Here is an 18,480-nt window from a genome sequence, read left to right as displayed (position 1 = left end):
TCGACAATAGGCAGATGAAGTGCACTCCAGTAGGTAATGACTGAACTATGTCTCGAGTATCCTTTAACTAAACTAACTAACTAACTAACTAGATGGTTTACCGAACCCGAAGGTTCATCACCGAATTAACCAAAGCCCTCCACCGGACCCTGTCCTGGGCCAACAAAATCCAATCTCCTTCAACTCTTATCTCCCATAGATCCCGCCTGACATCCTCCCATCTACGTCTAGGTCTCCCCAGCGGTCTCTTCCCCTCAGGCTTCCCAACCAATACCCGGTGCACACCTCTTGTCCCATCCATGCGCGCTACATGCCCCGCCCATCTCATTCTTCTCCACTTAATCACCCTGACAATACTGGGGTAGGAGTACAGATTTCTAAGCTCATCATTATGCATTTTTCTCCATGCTCCATCGTCTTCTCTCTTAGGCCCAAATATCCTCCTCAACACCCTATTCTCAAACACCTGCAATCTGTGTTCCTCCCTCTGAGTGAGAGACCATGTTTCGCACCCATACAAAACAACAGTCAAAATTATTGTTTTGTATACTTTAATTTTCAGGTTCTTAGAAATCAGACGGGAAGACAAAATATTTTGAAATGAGAAGTAGCAAGCATTTCCGGAATTTAGTCTCCTCCTAACGTCCTCATGAGTATAATTTTGATTTGTTGTTATTGTTGTTCCCAGATATTTGAACTTTGTAACACTTTCAAAGGATAATTCTACCCGCCTGTCTGCTGACGACGAAATACTAACATGTACTTAGATTTTTCTGAATTTACTTCTAACCCCACCTGTCTACTAGCCTCTAGTAAAACTTCTGCATTCCTTTTTATTGTATTCATATCATCCCCCAATAAATTAACATCATCAGCATATGCCAATAGCTGATGTGTCCCATTCAATTGCAAACCCTCCTGCCTATCTTGGACTTTCCTGATAGCATATTCTAGAGCAAAGTTAAAGAGCAAGGGAGACAAAGCATCTCCTTGTTTTAGACCGTTCTTGATGAGGAATGTCTCAGATACATATTTACCTACTCGAATTTTGCTACAGGTTTCATTTAAGCACATTTTTATTAGACTCACTAGCTTCTTTGGTATACCAAATTCAATAAGAATATTATATAGCACTTCTCTCTTCACAGAGTCATAGGCTTTTTTGAAATCTATAAATAATTGATGTACGGTCCCACCGAACTCCCATTTTTTCTCTAGTATCTGACGAATGCAAAAGATCTGATCAATCGTTGATCTGTTTCGTCTGAACCCACACTGATGATCCCCAATAATTTCATTCACATATGGGGTTAATCTTGCCAAACGAATGTTGGATAGAATTTTGTATGAGGTTGATAGCAGAGAAATTCCTCGGTAATTACCACACTCAGTCTTGTCCCCCTTCTTATGAATAGGAATAATTATGGATTCCTTCCATTGTTGTGGCATCTCTTCCTTATCACAAATTAAATGAATAAGCTTATGGATCCTCATATGCAACTCTTTGCCACCTGCTTTAATTAATTCTGTTGGAATCTGATCAATACCTGGAGATTTATGACTTTTCAACTTCCCAATGGCTAGTTTAACTTCATCTGAGCTAGGTTCTGGCACTAACTGTTCAGCTGTATGTATTTTAATCTGTCAAATATCACCAGTCTCATGAACATTTAAGAGCTCGCTAAAGAAATTTTTCTACCTATTCACAATTTTTATTGGATCTGCAAGCAAATTGCCACTATCATCCTTTACCAGATTGGTCTGGGGTTGATATCCTTTCTTAAAGTTATTAATGCCTCTGTACAGGTCTCTGATATTTTTTGACGTAAATACGTCTATACGGAAGGATCATTCGGCAAAAACAGCGTTACGAAGATGTGTAAGATCCATACCAACAATGTGTAAATATAGACCGACAATGGTCAGCTTTTATATGAACTCCTGCGTGCATAGCAATGCAAGAAAAAGGATTCGAATTTCTAACACACGCCTGCAACAATATTGGCTGAGCATGCCGTAAGGCTCTTTTCTAATTTATTATGCATGCTGTATAATTGCCGGAATAAACCGTATTGCAATCCACTCCTTTCCCTAAGAAACTAATTCTTTTGTTATCTGTTTATTCGGCATTGTGTTTCATTACTGCCGTCAACAATCCGCTTTCGTTATTGCGGAAAGAGCTGAGCTGTGAATCGCTTGTAGAAGAAGTGCGTCGTAGAGCAGATAATATTGTGCTGTTAAAAACGTTTTAGAATATCACAAGGACTTATCTTATATAAGAATTATTAAGAAATCTGTGATACTGCCCTCCACTCTCTCCATTTTAGTTTTGATTAAATTAATCATTGTGGATGGCCATCGTGGTCTCTTACAATTGAACAAAGTTTGAGGTAAGGGATTCCTATTTATTATTATTGTTCATTACATTTAATGTTTTCATCTGCATTTGTGAACTCGTGTAAGAGAATTAGGCTTGTCTTCTTTTGACGTAAATACGTCTGTACGGAAGGGTCATTCGGCAAAAACAGCGTTACGAAGATGTGTAAGATCCAGCTCCGAGTCACCTTTAAACTTTCATTCCTCAGAAATGGTAAGAGTGAGGGTAATGTAACCTATATGTAAAATGATCAGTAAATAAGGACCTTTAAGAATCTGTAATGTATTTTATTGTAATTATAATTGTTTATACATTTATTGTAATTTTAATGAACCAATGTGTACAATTGTCAATGCATCTGGCGCGTTAAGCGCCCGCCTCTCGAAAACCGTAAGAGATGGATCAGGACATATTGCGTACGAAATACGTATTACCTCTTGAGCTTTCCATATCTGTTTTCAGATTTTACATATCACAAATGGTTTAGGTTCTACAAACATTTATTTATACAAATAAAGGCGCATCGCAATTCACGCTACTGCTGCGTTTACGTATTTACGTCAGATTCTCCGGAACCGTGGTTCCACTGTCAGTTTTTTCCTTATTATTTGTCTCAAGTTCAGCAATTTTGCCCTTCAGGTATTCCATTTTCTTATTCCTAAAGGTTCTACTAGCTTCACGTCTCACGTTATATAGATTATCCGCATTTGTTTTGTTTGGGTCCTGCAACCATTGAAATTTTGTTTGCTTCCTTCGATCTATTAATTTTGAACATTCTTCATCAAACCACGGTTTATTTTGCTTTCTCCTGTAGTATCCTAGTTTCTCTTTGGCTGAAATTTTGATGCAGTTTCTAACATTCTCCCACTCCCTGTTGATTTCCACACTTTATTTATCTTCATTTGCCTCTGAAATTTGAAACCTATTCGAAATTTCAACATGATATTGTTCCTTCGCCTCTCCCCTTTAACGAAGATAAACATGATGGCCAAGAATCGGTGATGTGCTGCACTCTAGTAGCTAATTTGGAACTAAGACTCTGTTTATGCTCACATTACAATGACAACCACGTAACAAAATATAATGCTTACTATCACTACAATGGTATTTGCGGCTTAGTAAACAATATAGTTTGTTACGTTGTTGTCATGGTAATGTGAACATAAACAGACGTAAGTTGGTGTGCAAAAGCATTTTTGACACAAGAAAGAGGTTGCGGAAAACTACAGGTTTGTGTTTGATATGTAATGTGCTGTATTATGTGTATTATCAATGTTTTGTAGGCAGGTTTGTATGTAAAATGTGAAATTACATGGTTACAAAGAACGCATGGGGATAGTTTGTGTATTCCGGTACAATTTCCTCTCTTGTTTAACTACCTGAAAGAGTATAGCATGATGGTCGATTCGTGGATGTAGAAACACGGACATAAAGAGAATTTGTGAAAAGTGATCTGCAACAGTTGGTAGTTAGGTGTATCTGTGACAGTTGTCATTATCCTGAGGGAAGCAATGCGTTATCCTTTGCATACCGTGACAGCAGTGACGTTTCATAGGTTTTAGGATCACGTAATTATACCCTAGACGTTTTTGCCATGTAACAAATGTACAGTAACAAGTTGTAGAGGTTTGTATTCGCATTCATAAAATTAATATTCAGTTCACCTAGTAATTCACTCATATACATTACCCACTATTGATATGTGTCAAAAGCCTGTAAGCCACTCGATGAAATTTTTACATTCTGAGTGGATTCTTATTCACGCTACACATTTGATTTTAAGGTTTTGTGTGTTTGTAGATCTGTTCTGTTATAACAAAACAGTAACAGTGCACATATCTGCAACCTTGTATACAGCATTGTAAGTACTGTAAGTGATGCAATCGTATGATCAAATAGGAAGATCCACAAACAGTAATCGTTGTACAGCATCTGATTGTTTATTTTCATCACTCATATTATATTTCCCCAATATAAATCTCAAAGATCATGTAGCTGACTGTTGACTTTCATCAAGTATCAAGGCAAACAGCTGGAGCTTTTCTATACGTGTGTTATGATAAATGTCCACTGTTGAAATATGCATATACAAATTTATTGCCCAGAAAACTGTGAATATTTGCCATCACTTACCGGTAGAAACATAAATTATAGTTATTTCAGTGTGAGTAATATTTTCCCCTCTCAACATCTTGGTCTTTTTCAGGTGCTGATAAAGATTACTAGTTTCAATATATATTCAGAAAAAAAAATGATATTGCTGAGGAAGCTGTCTCTTGTACTCTGGAAGAACTTGGTAATTCGCAAAAGGCACTGGATTTTAACCTTAATTGAAATAGTGATTCCAGTTGTGCTTTTTATTGTGGTTGCATTGATACAGTCAGAAATTGGTCAATCTGAAAACTCATTACAACCAGTTAAATATGGTGAGATTTTGACTGATAATGCTGTTATTGAAAAGAGCATGTTGTCTATGTCAGGCTCTTCATCGCCATTGTTGTATGCACCAGTTAATAATTTTACTAAAAGAATTATGGTTGTTGTTTCATCCCGGTTGAAGAATTTTGGTAAGTAAATCTGTCATGGATTATGAGGCTTACAGAGGCTCTCACAATTTTATTTCAGTGCAGACACACATAATCATGCATATGTATATAATTTTTATTAAAGAAAAAGGGAAAAAGTTAGGACACTGTTTATTGCAGTGCAGTGTAGTGTGAAGTAATCCTAGTCTGTAATTCATAACCAGGTGATCAGTAAAATTCTTTTGCGTCTGAGCACATTCTTGTGTGGTGATTGTAAAAGATTAGTTGTATTGTAGGAAGACAGGCTCTGCTAGGTTCTTAGTTTTCATGGTGTTGAAAATTTTGACTGTGGTCTTCTGGGTTGTGGGACCATGTAGACTGGTAGGTGGTTATGAATGTTTCAGAGGAATCTCCTGTTCTTATGTCAGAGATTGAAATGAGAGTAAAAGCACAGGTTGTAGGTTATTTTTAGAGCTGTGTATGTAAAAAAAACTTTGTTACTTATCTACACCATACTGGAAATAAATTATAGACTTATATGCCACATTGTCAATATAAGTTGTATATTTTTGGAAGATTATTGTCATAAACATTTTGTTTATACCTTCAGCATCTCGGAGTTTTTAAATATTTAATAAAAGTTTATTTGTTGATTCAAAAGTTACTAAGGGGTGGGAGCACATCAAACAACATGATTTTATTATATAGACAAGTGAAAGAAAAGTAATCACAACAATGTACACAGCATAGTGCATCTACATAGCTCATTATATCATCAAGTTTCCTGGATGTATCAAATAAATAAAAAATACTCTCTTGAAACTATTTTACTCTGTGAAAACTTTGTACTGCTAAATAAATTTAGAAAACATTCTGCAACAACTATTTAAATGGATACATCAGTATATTGTTTGACCACCAAATATTCTCTTATTCTAAAATTGGAAACATTAAAGAATTATATAAAAAATAATCGACTGTGAGAGGAATTATATAATTAAATGGGTGGGCTGTGCCATAGCACAGGCAGAATTTATTTTGTTTTATTTTAAATATACATACTTTCGTGCTTTAACAGTTAGTAATTCTGCATTTTGTATTCTCAGGTTTCATGTTATTCTTAGTGGAAATGGAGATAAACAGGTTTAACCAGATGGTCTTTGCAATGGAGAAGTTTTTTCTTTGAAGTACAGACAGAATTTTTAAATATTATTTAGACAAACATTAGCTTCGAAGACTAACTTCATTAACCAATAGTGAAGCTTATATGCAGATCTTGGTAATGTGTCATTATTTGTGTTTCAGAACCTCTGGGATTTGCAAGTGAAGATGAATTGATTGGCTATTATGAATCAGTGAATGATACCTTCCAAAACATTTATGCAGTTGTTTTTGAAGGCTTGCCAACAGATGGAATTCCAGAACATTTGAAGTATAAGATTCGGTTGTCACATCCAAAAGTACATACTTCACAGTTATTTCCTGAATTTCAAAATACTGGACCTGGTTCTGCAGGTACTTTGAATATTTAAATATGGTAAACTTATTCATATGTATCACTGGTTTATGTTGCTAGTATGTAATTAAATAACCACACCAAGTACATTGTTATCAGATAATTAACTTAGTCAGTGGTAATTTATAATAGTAAAAAAGCTGTTCTGCTGCGTGCCATGTAGGCACTAAGGAGGATAGGAGGTATAGCTCCTACTCTTATCATACTGAGCACCAGAAGAGGGTGAGTGGTCGGCATCACACCCCAGCCGTGATTTACCCCAGGGTAAGGACCTCCAGTACCCGTTGGATAGGAGGCTGGGTGGGCCCCAGAGCTGGTCTGGACACAGAGGCTAGATAAAAATCCTCTGCCCTTATTGGTGATTGAACCTGTAGTCAGTCATTTTACTGATTGAGGTACCCAGCTCATAATTTATAATAGAAAGTTGGAATTTGAGAAAATGCTTCAGATTCATAATAAGCCTTACAGTAAGCCACATTGGCTATTGATACCTTAGTTGAGGCCACAGAAAGAAATATGCTGTGGACAGTAAGTGAAACCATATTTCTTTAACTCTGAAAGTATTGTTGACATTCACTATTGTGACCATATTCCTCCATACAACTGAATATATTGAAAATACAGCATTTATTAGCTTTCGAACAGTATTTATTTCAGGTCACAGTTAATTTTATAAAAAACTTAAGTTATTCATAGCACTTTTATTTTAATATTGTTGTGTTAAATTTCATATGGTTTCAACAATGGAACCATGTACCTTTGCATATCATCACTTAGGTTGCACATGCATCTCACTCTTGCCCAAGATGCTTCCAGCAGCTTTTGGGTAGTGTTTTTAGATGATGTCAAAGGATAGAGAACTATATTGGCTAAGTAGGGACCTTCTACGTGTTTACCTGGCTGACATGACCAATACACACACGCAGGCTGCTGTGACTTCAGCAATCAGTTGAAAGTTGGTTGCAGATAATTGTGAGTTGACAGAAGAAGTTGGTGGCAGTGACAGAGCTAAAAGAGTGCATTGTGTGACCAAAAATAAAGAAGCAGTATTCATACTTCAAGGAAACAATGATTAATGTAAAAACTAGTCAGAAGATTGAACAAGCAAAACTTGTGATTCTTAATAGTAAAGAACTGCAGTCAAGAACATAGTTGTGTGTATTCATTGTAAGATTCATAAAGTTATACTTCAAGCGAAGAACCCATCAAATTAATTACTAATTATCATTACAATGTAGTTTTCTAAAATTTAATCATGGTTTTCTACCATTCTTTTAATAAAATAATACAGGTTGTCTCTTTTAAATAGATGCAGAGCTGTTAAAACACTCCATGGATGCAAGTATTAATTTTTATTGGGCAAAAATGGGATTTGAGCTATGTTGAGTGGTTGGTAAAGGTAAATTTAGATTGGGAATGTTCTCTATGCAGGTCTACTTAACCTATTTTTCTGTATATTCTACTGAGTGGATAGACACATACTAACATGCAGTTATTTTCTTTACAGTTGAGAATTATGAAAGCTCCCACTTCCTGACCTTCCAACTGTTACTGGACAAAGAATTCATCAATATGGCAGGAAGAAATCAGTCTTTGTATAATGTATGTTTACTTCTTAATTTTTTAAAATGATTCCATTGTTGTACTATGTATTTTTGTAATGAATGCAATTGATGTGGATTGCTAGAAAGGGCCCATTGTTCTACAGCAGTAAGTGGCCACTGTAATTTCTATTTCAGTTTCCCCTCCATCTCGTATTTTGTTCCAGTGTTTCATTTGATACATTTAGTTATTTATTATATTAGTTTACCAGAGGTCCAGATGTCAGTACTTTAAAACAGCTTAAACTATAACTGAAAACTAAATGTTGCTTTAGATTGTGCATCCTATCCTTGTACAGTCATACATGGACTGATAACAGTCAAAAAGATTTGTAGAGTATATTGTGTTTTTAAAAGGTTCCCCAGTGAGATGATTAAAGGAACCAGTCTCTCTAAACTGTAAAACAATTTACAAAAGTCATATATTAATAAAATTAGACAGTAGATACATTATAATTAATTTATTTCAAGACTGAAGGTTTAGTAGCATTTTTAAACTGCTGCAAGGAAGTTATTTTTATTAGAAATAAGTTTTTGAACAACTACAAGTATAAGTACAGTAGGTTTTCCTTGTCCCTAATTATTACAGCAATTTATGAAAATGTAAAACAGGCCTAAGGGTAGAGCTTCACACAGTATTAACTCAGGAAATGGTGGAGGTCAGTGGTTATCATATGCTTAAGGTGATTTGTGATTTGCCCTTAGGGGAAGGACTTGGGTAGATACTGAGTGGGCCTCAAGAGCCATCTAGTCCGTAGTAAGTCAGTTACTGACTGAACTATCCTAGTTACTGTTGAGAAAATGTGGATTAATAATAAGAAGGAACAGCAAGTAAAATAAGAAAATGCACATGATAGTATGTTCACTGAGTTACAGAAATAATGAAGTGAAAAAGAGTACATAGAAAGGATAAAGAAAGGAAGTTTGGATTCTTAGAGTTATATGTGTGCTTGTTGTATAGTTTTATTTTGTGGTATATTTTATGATGTCAGTAACTAGGTGCATGGGCAGAGTCTTTGAAAAGCTCGTAATCACTCAGGTAGTCAAATTTCCTGCCCTTAATGGAACCTGAAGGTTCATTATACCATATTCACAATAACCCATCATTAGTCTCTATCCTGTGCCAGATGAATCAGGTTTACATTTTCCACCGTGTTTTCTAATCCATTTTAATATTATCTCTACCTATTCCTAGGTCATCTGCATGGCCTCTTTCCTTCAGGCCTTCCAACAAAAAATGTTTACACATTTATTATTTTGTTATCTTCCAATACATTATTCATTAATATTTTATCATCTGTCACTATAAGCCTTTAGTCTGAGTTACTGACAGTATCATTAAATAAATATCAATTAAAAAATTAGTTGTTCTTTGTGAAAAGTATTTAAGTTTTATAAATATGAGTAACACTATTATAATAAATATGGTACTTCTTCACAGTTGAATCTTCAACAGTTTCCATACCCCGCACACTATACAGATACAGTGACTGATATTCTCTCTATAATCTTGCCAATTTTCAACGTTCTAAGTTTTGTGATGCTGTGTCCTGCCATTCTGAAAAGAGTTGTAGAGGAAAAGGAGACTGGAGTGAAGGTATGTGTGTTTCAAGTCTGTTTAACAGTAACATTGTTGTACAGCTTATTTTTGGTTAGGAAGTAATTGAATATAGTACAGTAATACTGGGTGGAACTCCAGAACATGAATTACCACAGGTATGTAATTGATGTTACATGAGCTTTATAGAAACACATTGTTTATCTTGCCAGAGACAGTTTCTTATGTGACTCATAATTTGCATTAATGTGATTGTGTTTGTTGTTTTCTGTTTGGCGTATGATGTGAAGAATTAGTGTTCCCTTTGACCCTGAAAAGGCAAGAAATAACATCATAGGTATGAACATGGTGCACTTGTTCTCTTAGGAAGGTTATTTCAACAAGGTTTAGTGAAACAGAATAATGTTTTAAGGGGGTTGTGAGAGTGTGGGTTGAAAAATGTGTTCGCCTCATTATCTGAAATGAGCCGATTTTGCGAGTCACAGTTTACAGTTGTCATTTATATTAATGAACTTTGTTGCAGTTTCCCTCTTTTTTGGCTTGTTTTCTCTCAGAAAAAAGTATACTTATGGGATTACTAGTCTGTGAATGTCTGTTCTTTACAACTGTTGAACAAGTTCACTGATTTGCATGAAACTTACTGTGAATCTTTTTCAGTTGGAGGCCACCTCAAAATCATACTTTTTATTTTCTAACTACAAGTAATAACAACATTGTGGACATACAGACTTGATGAGATGGGAGTGGTAATAGTTGGGTCCTTAAATTGTGTATGACTATAGATGTTTGAAAAATATGAAACTTCTGTAAAAGTAATCTTTGTTGTAGAATGAAAAACAACCACATGGTGTCTGTTCAAAATAAGTTGCTGAAGATTTTTCTTACCTTCAAATGTATAATTATTTGATTACATTCAGCTACAGAAGTCTGATTTTGCAGTTTGTGTAGTTGGTAACTATTAAAATGTTTTTATTTTCAGGAACTGATGAAAATGATGGGACTGAAGTCATGGATGCTTTGGTGTGGGTGGATGCTGAATGCAATGCTTGTAAACATTGTGTCAGTTACCATAATAGTAGTCTTAATGAAGGTACCATTTGGTGAGGTTTCTGTACTTCAGTATTCAAATGGCTTCTTAGTGTGGATTTTTCTCTTGTTCTACTGTGCAGCTGGTGTAACCTTCTGTTTTGCTATAAGCTCATTCTTCTCTCGACGTAAGTAAATAGTATCTGTGAATCTTTATTTTTATACATATTTATGAGAATATTACAAAAAAAATCATTCTTTAAAGATGTTGTTACAACATAGGTTAATAAGATGTTCTGTTTCAAAGTCACATTAAATTGTGAAGAAAGGCCAGCTTTTGGATATATTGTTAATTTTTTAAACAACAGTTTTTATCATTATTTGATGTGACCTGTGGTCCAAAAATATTTTATTAAACTTTTGTTCACTTGGAAAGAAAGTAAAAGCTGCATGGGAAGAAATAGGAGTGTGTTATTGATGAAAGACTCTCAGGTTACAAGCCACCTGACGCGGCTTGTAACCAGAGAGTCTTTCATCAACTTCAGTCACCGCGAACACTTCACTTTATACAGGAGTGTATTATGTTTAAAAAATTTAATAACCTAGTTTAGATGACTACATGTTTTTTGAGCTGAATAAAATTGTTGGTACAGAATTCATAATTTATATTCACTCAAAGCCCCTTTATATATACAGAGGAGGAAAAAAGTTCCCATTTGCACTAATTTCAGATATCTGCCCCATTGGTGACATCCTGAAGAAGGAATAGTCACAAAAATGAAAAATTGTAGTATGGTTTACCCTTAAAACCTATAAGTTTAAAGTCTGTGAAGGGTCTTTGTTCTAATGACTTCAACAGTAATTACATTCTCATATGATATTGAGGTTAAATATTGAAATGCATTACTGTGGAAATAATGGTATGCATGGCTGTAGGTTTATAGAATCTTATTGAATTTATAAGTGGTTTTGTAAATGTGCATGCTATGTTTTCATATGTAGTCTTATTTCTTCAGTATAAAGAGACTCAAATTTGAACTTTCACATACATCATGGTGTAGCTTTAATTAAGAAATGGTATATTAATGATTTCAGCAACCGTAGCGATGAGTGCTGGCATCAGTCTGTGGATCTTGTCATATGCAGTTACTTACCCTTTTGTTGGGAGTAGTAGTCTCAGTGCTCCAAGTCTGAAGATGTTATCTGCTATACTCCCCAACACAGCAATTTCTTGGGGTTATCACTTAATTCTTACCTTTGAATCAAAGAGTAAGTAGATATTTTATGTGTGTGCTTATGATATGCACTGATTTGCTATATCCAAACTTACACTTGCACCTCTCTGTATCTGTGAGTCCAAATATATCACAGAACTGGAGTTCTGTGAGAGGTCACCAGGGATTCTATGGATTTTGTTATGTCAGAATGAAAGCATTTCTTGCTTAAATTATGATTCAAAGAACAATATTTGAAATGTTTGGTTATACCCACAAACTGTAACATTAAAAAACCAGTCTCATCTGCTAATTGACTAAGAAGTAAAAAAGACTGTGATTTGTGTTCAGTTCTTTGCATGTGTACCATTGGAAATAGGAAGTGTAGTTGAACAGTTCATTTTTCCAGAGTGAAGGGATGTCTGAAACAGTTCTTACTGAACCTGCCAGTATTTTATTTTGGTGTGGATTACTATCATTGTGTTTTCTAGCCCAAAAGGTTTACATGGTCAAACAGTTTGGAAGCATTGATTTATGATAGACTTCTGTAATATAGTATTTATGTAGATTCTTACCTCTACATAAATAATTCCTGTTTAATCGAGGCAAACTATAAATTCCAGGTATAACTCACAGAGCCCACTTATATAATGCACAAACTTTCAGTTCTGCAAATCTTATATTAATATGTTTAGGTAATGTGACTATATAATCCAACTGTAATTTATCATTTTAAATTTTGTTTTCATGGGAGTATTCCTTACAGAAATTTTTAGATTATATAATGTTGTGTATAATGTGGATTATTTTCAGTGTTTCTTCCTTGTAAGTGAATCAATTAAGTGAAGTATTGTTACACTATAAATGCTGAAACAATATGTTTGTAAAATCTGTAATGTACTGGCATTGTTTCTCTTTGGTACAGAGGTTGGTCTGACATGGATGAACATTTTTGAACCACCCAGTGGAATTAAAGGTGACTTCAGTGTGGGCTTGGTGTTGTTGATGTTCATTGTGGATATTGTTATATATAGCATCATAACATGGTACATAAGTAGCATTATGCCTGGAAAGTATGGACTTGCAAAACCCTGGTACTTCGTTTTCATGGTATGACAAATATACATATTTTATATCAAATCTAAAACTTCTTGATGATGGTGAAGAGTCATTTGAATAAAAATTTTCTTGGATATTATCCATCGTCTAGTAAAAAATAAAACGTAAAATGACGTTTCGGAGACGGGGCTCTATCTCCGTCTTCAGGTTCCTACTCAGTTGGGCCCACTAGATACAGCTAATCCCTATCTCCGGACAAAGTAAAAATAACGGTCATCTCTGAAGAAGTCCAAGTTGTGCATCAAATTTCAAATTAATGGTCATATGTATTTATTCCCACATTTTGTGAGTTTTTGTTTTATTTGGCTTTATCGTGTTTAACGAATTTTGTTTCTACTATTTTATTCTTTTACGTCCCACGGATGGATGGTGTGGTGATGTCTTTGTATTCCGGGATTTTTTTATGTTTTATATTTTACTAGAGGATGGATAATATCCAAGAAAATTTTTATTCAAATACATATTTTATATTTAAGTAGTATAGAAAGCATATTGAAATTTAGCTTCAAATGGTTTCGTTTGTATCTTAATCCCTTAACCATCTTTTTATTGTTTTTTCTTTCTTGCTTGGTAGTAAAGATATGGCTTAAAATCTTGGCTTTCAAACTAACTATAGTCACTGAGGTTTTTTATGGTATTCCTCAGTGTAGTGCCTTAAATTAGTCAATGACACTGTTCTTTTGAGCTCTTTATCAATTAATTAACATATAGTCTTAGGTAATGACAGCATCATTACGTAAACCATAAATAAATAAGCCCCTTTTATTTTAGAAACTTATTGTCATTGTCTGTAATATGCATGTAAGAATTTTTGGGTTTCTATAATAGCACTAATATATGATGTAGCAGTTATATTGGTATATGGCGCTTTAGTTTCTGCTGTAGTGGTATCGATACATGTTGCACACTGGCTATATATTTCCTTAAAGTTGTGCCTCCTTACAATTTCTATTCAATCCTGACTTTTCTGCTATAGCTATCTAGTAGCAAATCAGAAGAGACATGGGTGAGAAATAAGGCTGCTGAATTGTGCTTATGAAACATTTTTTTCATGCTCATAAGGATCTTTTACATCCTGTAAATCTATGACATGGGACCGCTGGCTTTGCTTCCCCTCTGAATGAAGTTGTGCTACAGATTTTTATCACCCTTAAAAGTCCATCAACCTCATCTGGGTATGAACCCATGAACCTTGGGTCCAGTGGCAAGCACACTATTGCTAGACAACCGAGGGCAGTGTGATTATTTAGTTCCAGGAATTAATATTCCTGTTTAACTTGTTTTATATTTCTAAACACACATTTGTGGTTGTCGGTGTTGTTCTGAATTATGATGGCAAAACATACTGTCTTCAGCCCTGATGGAGACAGTATGTTTCTCTGAAATGTTGGTATCTACCTATAAATCCACACAATATCAGAACCCAGAAGAACATCATTGGCATCTTTGCCATGAGAACCTCAAATCTTACACATTTTTACTTGATAATATAGCAGCTTTCAAATAAAATGCTATAGAGTATGTGAAATTTGAAGTTTTTACACCATTGAAGACAATTATACTGCTCTGGATTTTGGCGCCATGTGGTCTCATCAGTAGATGTCAGTGCCAAAGCACAGTGTGATCATGCTTTAGAGTAATTTCAAACATTTAATTGGCATGAGAATATTTGAGAAAGTGTAGAGTTAGGTAACATGTAATTTTTCTGTTTTAGCCATCTTATTGGCGCATCGGAAGAGTAAATGATTTAATAGTTTCTCCAAATGGTGTCAAGGTATCAAACGATAAGTTTGAGAAACCTTCTAGTAATCTGTCTGTTGGAATCAAGATTAAAAATCTTCGTAAAGTATTCCAGTCCTTCGGTGGACTGAACAAGAAGGTGGCAGTGGATGGAGTCACTCTAAATATCTACAGAGGAGAGATTACAGCACTGCTTGGACATAATGGTGCTGGTAAAACGACAACCATGTCAATCCTCACAGGTAGGAAATATAACAGTTCTACCAACTTAATTTATTAGTGATACTGAATTGCCATGTGTTATGTGCAGAGTAGTACAGTATTGTGAACACCATTAATTGAACTAAAACACTGGGTGACAAAGGAGGAAATGGTAGCATAGGCCTATCACAGTAGCTGATGTAAGTTCTATTTGAATTTGAAAAATATTTTCAGCACCCTTACTTAAACTGTGATCTTAAAGTGGCTGTTGAATGTGGTATCTTTCAAAATGCTCTGTATTGATTAAGATACAGTGCCTAACTCTATAAGTCAGTTCAGAACTTCTGTTGACACCATTTGGCCATTACATTGGATACAATAATTAAATACCCTCACTTCGTAAAAAAGATTTGTTTCGAAACTTCAAGCTAAGCTTCTGAATGGAGGCGAAAGATTGAAGAGGCCAGGGTTCAACTTTGAACTGTAGCACCAGGAAGAAGAAGAAGGAATAAATTATTGGTAAGACGTTGTCCAGAAATTTTTAGATGGAGATTATTTGTGATAATGTATTGAACTTAATTTATAGTTAAATATCAACACAGTGAATTTATAGTTTACATTAATTCACTATGTACAACATTTTTCATTCTCCATTCATCTTTATGTGAATATAATAAGTAATTCTTTACTTCAAAATTTTACGTTGGTGAAAATTTTAGTTTAACAAATAGAAACTTGTCTTCTCTTGTGATCACCTTAACAGAACCAAATTTTTTTTTCTTGAACAGATTTTTTGGAACAACCATGCAGATTTCTTATTGTTTAATATATATGCTTTTGCCATATTATTTACATCTATGTGAAATTCTACAGTATTGTAATATGTGTATGAATTGTTGACAGGCATGTATTCTCCTACAAGTGGCTCTGTCCGCATTAATGGATATGACATCTGTAAAAACTTGGATAAAGTGCGGGAAAGCTTGGGCCTGTGTCCACAACAAAACCTTCTCTTCACAGATCTCACTGTCTTGGAACATCTGCTCTTTTTTGCAAAGGTAATGAGTTTTATGTTTCAGATTATTTTGCCTCAGAATTGTAGGTTTTTCAACAACAGCATTTCATATATTTATACAGCTGTTGTGTAATAGAACATGTGTCCATATTATCTTTCTCTTTCATTTTGTAAGCATTACATTAGATTAGATTAGGTAAGGTAAGCATTTCTAAAATGTTTTTATTTAAGCTGTTATTGTTTTTGTTTTAATATTTCTTTATAGTAAAGAGTTATAAATCTCATTATTTGTTCTGCTTGTGTGTTACAGTTGAAAGGTTGTTCAAATCGTGAAGCTAATGATGCGGCTAGAGACCTTCTGAAGAAGTTAAATCTAAAAAGCAAAAAGGATAAGATGTGTTCAACTTTATCTGGAGGAATGAAGAGAAAACTATCCCTTGGTATAGCACTAATTGGAAATACAAAGGTAAGGAGTCTCAGCTTGTAAATCTCAGAATGAGGTTACTTCATCTATGCTCTGATAACTGAAATTTAATTTGTATCTTCCAGATCTTGATGTTAGATGAACCTACTTCAGGAATGGATCCAGAAGCCAGGAGGGAAATTTGGGACTTATTATTGGTAGGAAATGAGTTTATAATTACTTAACCAACACCACTTGTTCTAGTTCCAGAGTATCTGAGTTACTATTAAATACTGTTAAAAAGGGCTCTGTATGCTTCTATATTGGAAGAGCTGTAATAGATTCATTAAGTAATTTCTCTGATCTTTGTTTGGATTATGTAATTTTGATTGTCATCAGTATTTTGTCTTTATATTTTATCATGAATAACTCATAACGAAGTCACTGTATTTAAAATGTCCACAGCTTGGGGTTTCCTTTAAATTTCAGTTTATTTAAATTTTAGTGTATAATGAGTAAGCTATATAATTTGAGATTTTGGTAATTTATTTACAGATTAATGGTATACAGTAGATTTTGTCTGATGATAACTTCATGACTGAAATGTGTTTCAAATTTTTATGTGTGTGTGTGTGTGTATGTGTATGTATGTGTATATATATACAGCTAATATACAAGGTTGTGACATGAGTGAGTGCGCAGAACAATATAATTTTAATATATATATATGTCACAACCTCGTATATTAGCTGTATATTGAAGACCTTGATGCTGTTGTAATTATATTTCTTGTAGTTAGGTAATGTTTCATTACACTATATCTTTTTTGCTGCCTGTTAATCATTTATATCAATTCCTTCATTAGAATATGCGAGGCGAGCGAACCATTCTTATTACAACACACTATATGGAAGAAGCAGATGTTCTTGGAGATAGAATTGCTATCATGGATCATGGTCAAGTAAAGTGTTATGGTACTACTATGTTCCTAAAGAAACTGTATGGTAAGCGTGAGACAAGTTGGAATTATAGTTACTAGTTTAATATTTTTAAGCACAGGCATACCTCGTTTTATTGCGCTTTGCTTTATTGTACTTCGTAGCTATTGCATTTTCTACAAATTGAAGGTTTGTGGCAACCCTGTGTCGAGCAAGTCTATCGACACCATTTTTCCAACAGCATGTGGTCACTTCATGTCTCTGTCACATGTTGGTAATTCTCGCAATGTTCTTGCATTGTTTTTTGTGGACATAATGCTATTGCACACTTAATAGACTACAGTATAGTGTAAACATAACTTTTATATGCACTGGGAAACCAAAAAATTTGTGTGACTCGCTTTATTGCGGTGGTCTGGAACCGAACCTACAATATCTCTGAGGTATGCCTGTAATTTTATGAGTTGTTTTTTGTGGTCATATAATGTTTTCTTATTGTATGGAGAGCATAAATTGCAGGTATCTAAAAATGAAGTCACAAGGTGATATATGAGAGTGAAGTAAATTGATAAGAGAATACATTATAAATATAACAAGTAACTTGTTACTTACCAGCATACCTAATATTATTAGGTTAATCAAAGTTTCAGTGCTTTGCAATTGTATCTTAGTGGGAAACAAAATCTGAAACCAAGTGAGCTAGCAAAGTTTAGTGAAGTCATCTTGGGTAATGAGCCACATCAGGTGGTCGCAAACAACCAATGTTTCAAGGACTGGGACAGTTCTTGAAACATTTTTTTTATCACTTACCTGAGACAGCTGATTGCCTGAGAAGACTTCATTGAATTTAGTTGTTGCAAAATCTATAGATCAATGCTAGTGAAGATTGATGTAATTCATCACCAAAGCCCAAAAGATTTTATGTAGCTGGAAAGGTAATGTTGACTGTTTTCTGGAACATGGAGAGCATCATAGTGACAGATATCATGCAGAATGTTCCATTAAACAGCAGAACATTCTACAGATCTGCCACTAGGCACAAATTGTCTAAGAGCAGTCGAAGCATGTCTGCATGAATGTCTGAGTTCTGCTTTGGCACCAGCTGAAAAACTGAAATATCTGTCTGTAGATGTTTTCATACGCTTGTCCTCTCTTACTCCGACCTCTGTTCATGCCATCGGTGGGTCATTGTAAGACATGTATGTGGAATTAAATAGTTTCCATTATTTATAGTTAAAGTAATACAG

The 18,480-nt window shown here is 34.6% G+C and overlaps 1 protein-coding gene across 2 annotated transcripts in view; it reads left to right on the top strand.

Moving 5' to 3' along the window:
* The first annotated feature begins 116 nt into the window (after positions 1-116).
* The window catches only part of LOC110838751 (phospholipid-transporting ATPase ABCA3), a 36,866-nt gene continuing 18,502 nt past the window's right edge, over positions 117-18,480 (top strand). The window contains exons 1-13 of one of the 2 annotated variants that reach the window (XM_087358107.1): positions 117-3,606; positions 4,584-4,944; positions 6,208-6,417; positions 7,926-8,020; positions 9,461-9,616; positions 10,557-10,791; positions 11,699-11,872; positions 12,743-12,927; positions 14,651-14,918; positions 15,781-15,935; positions 16,203-16,358; positions 16,442-16,513; positions 17,161-17,299. In XM_087358107.1, the coding sequence (XP_087214233.1) occupies positions 4,629-4,944; positions 6,208-6,417; positions 7,926-8,020; positions 9,461-9,616; positions 10,557-10,791; positions 11,699-11,872; positions 12,743-12,927; positions 14,651-14,918; positions 15,781-15,935; positions 16,203-16,358; positions 16,442-16,513; positions 17,161-17,299 (2,161 nt within the window). In that variant the 5' untranslated portion in view covers positions 117-3,606; positions 4,584-4,628. Of the gene's footprint in view, positions 3,607-3,859; positions 4,004-4,583; positions 4,945-6,207; positions 6,418-7,925; positions 8,021-9,460; positions 9,617-10,556; positions 10,792-11,698; positions 11,873-12,742; positions 12,928-14,650; positions 14,919-15,780; positions 15,936-16,202; positions 16,359-16,441; positions 16,514-17,160; positions 17,300-18,480 lie in introns of those variants that run through there. The other variant, XM_087358106.1, reaches the window with a different exon arrangement.

The sequence above is a fragment of the Zootermopsis nevadensis genome, unplaced genomic scaffold (genome assembly GCF_977971745.1).
Source record: "Zootermopsis nevadensis isolate Lab colony 2312 unplaced genomic scaffold, Znev_1.0 Znev_ptg000029l, whole genome shotgun sequence".
Lineage (NCBI taxonomy): Eukaryota > Metazoa > Arthropoda > Insecta > Blattodea > Termopsidae > Zootermopsis > Zootermopsis nevadensis.
The sequence above is the reverse complement of the archived record's forward strand: the minus strand, read 5'-3'. Positions and strand labels throughout refer to the sequence as shown.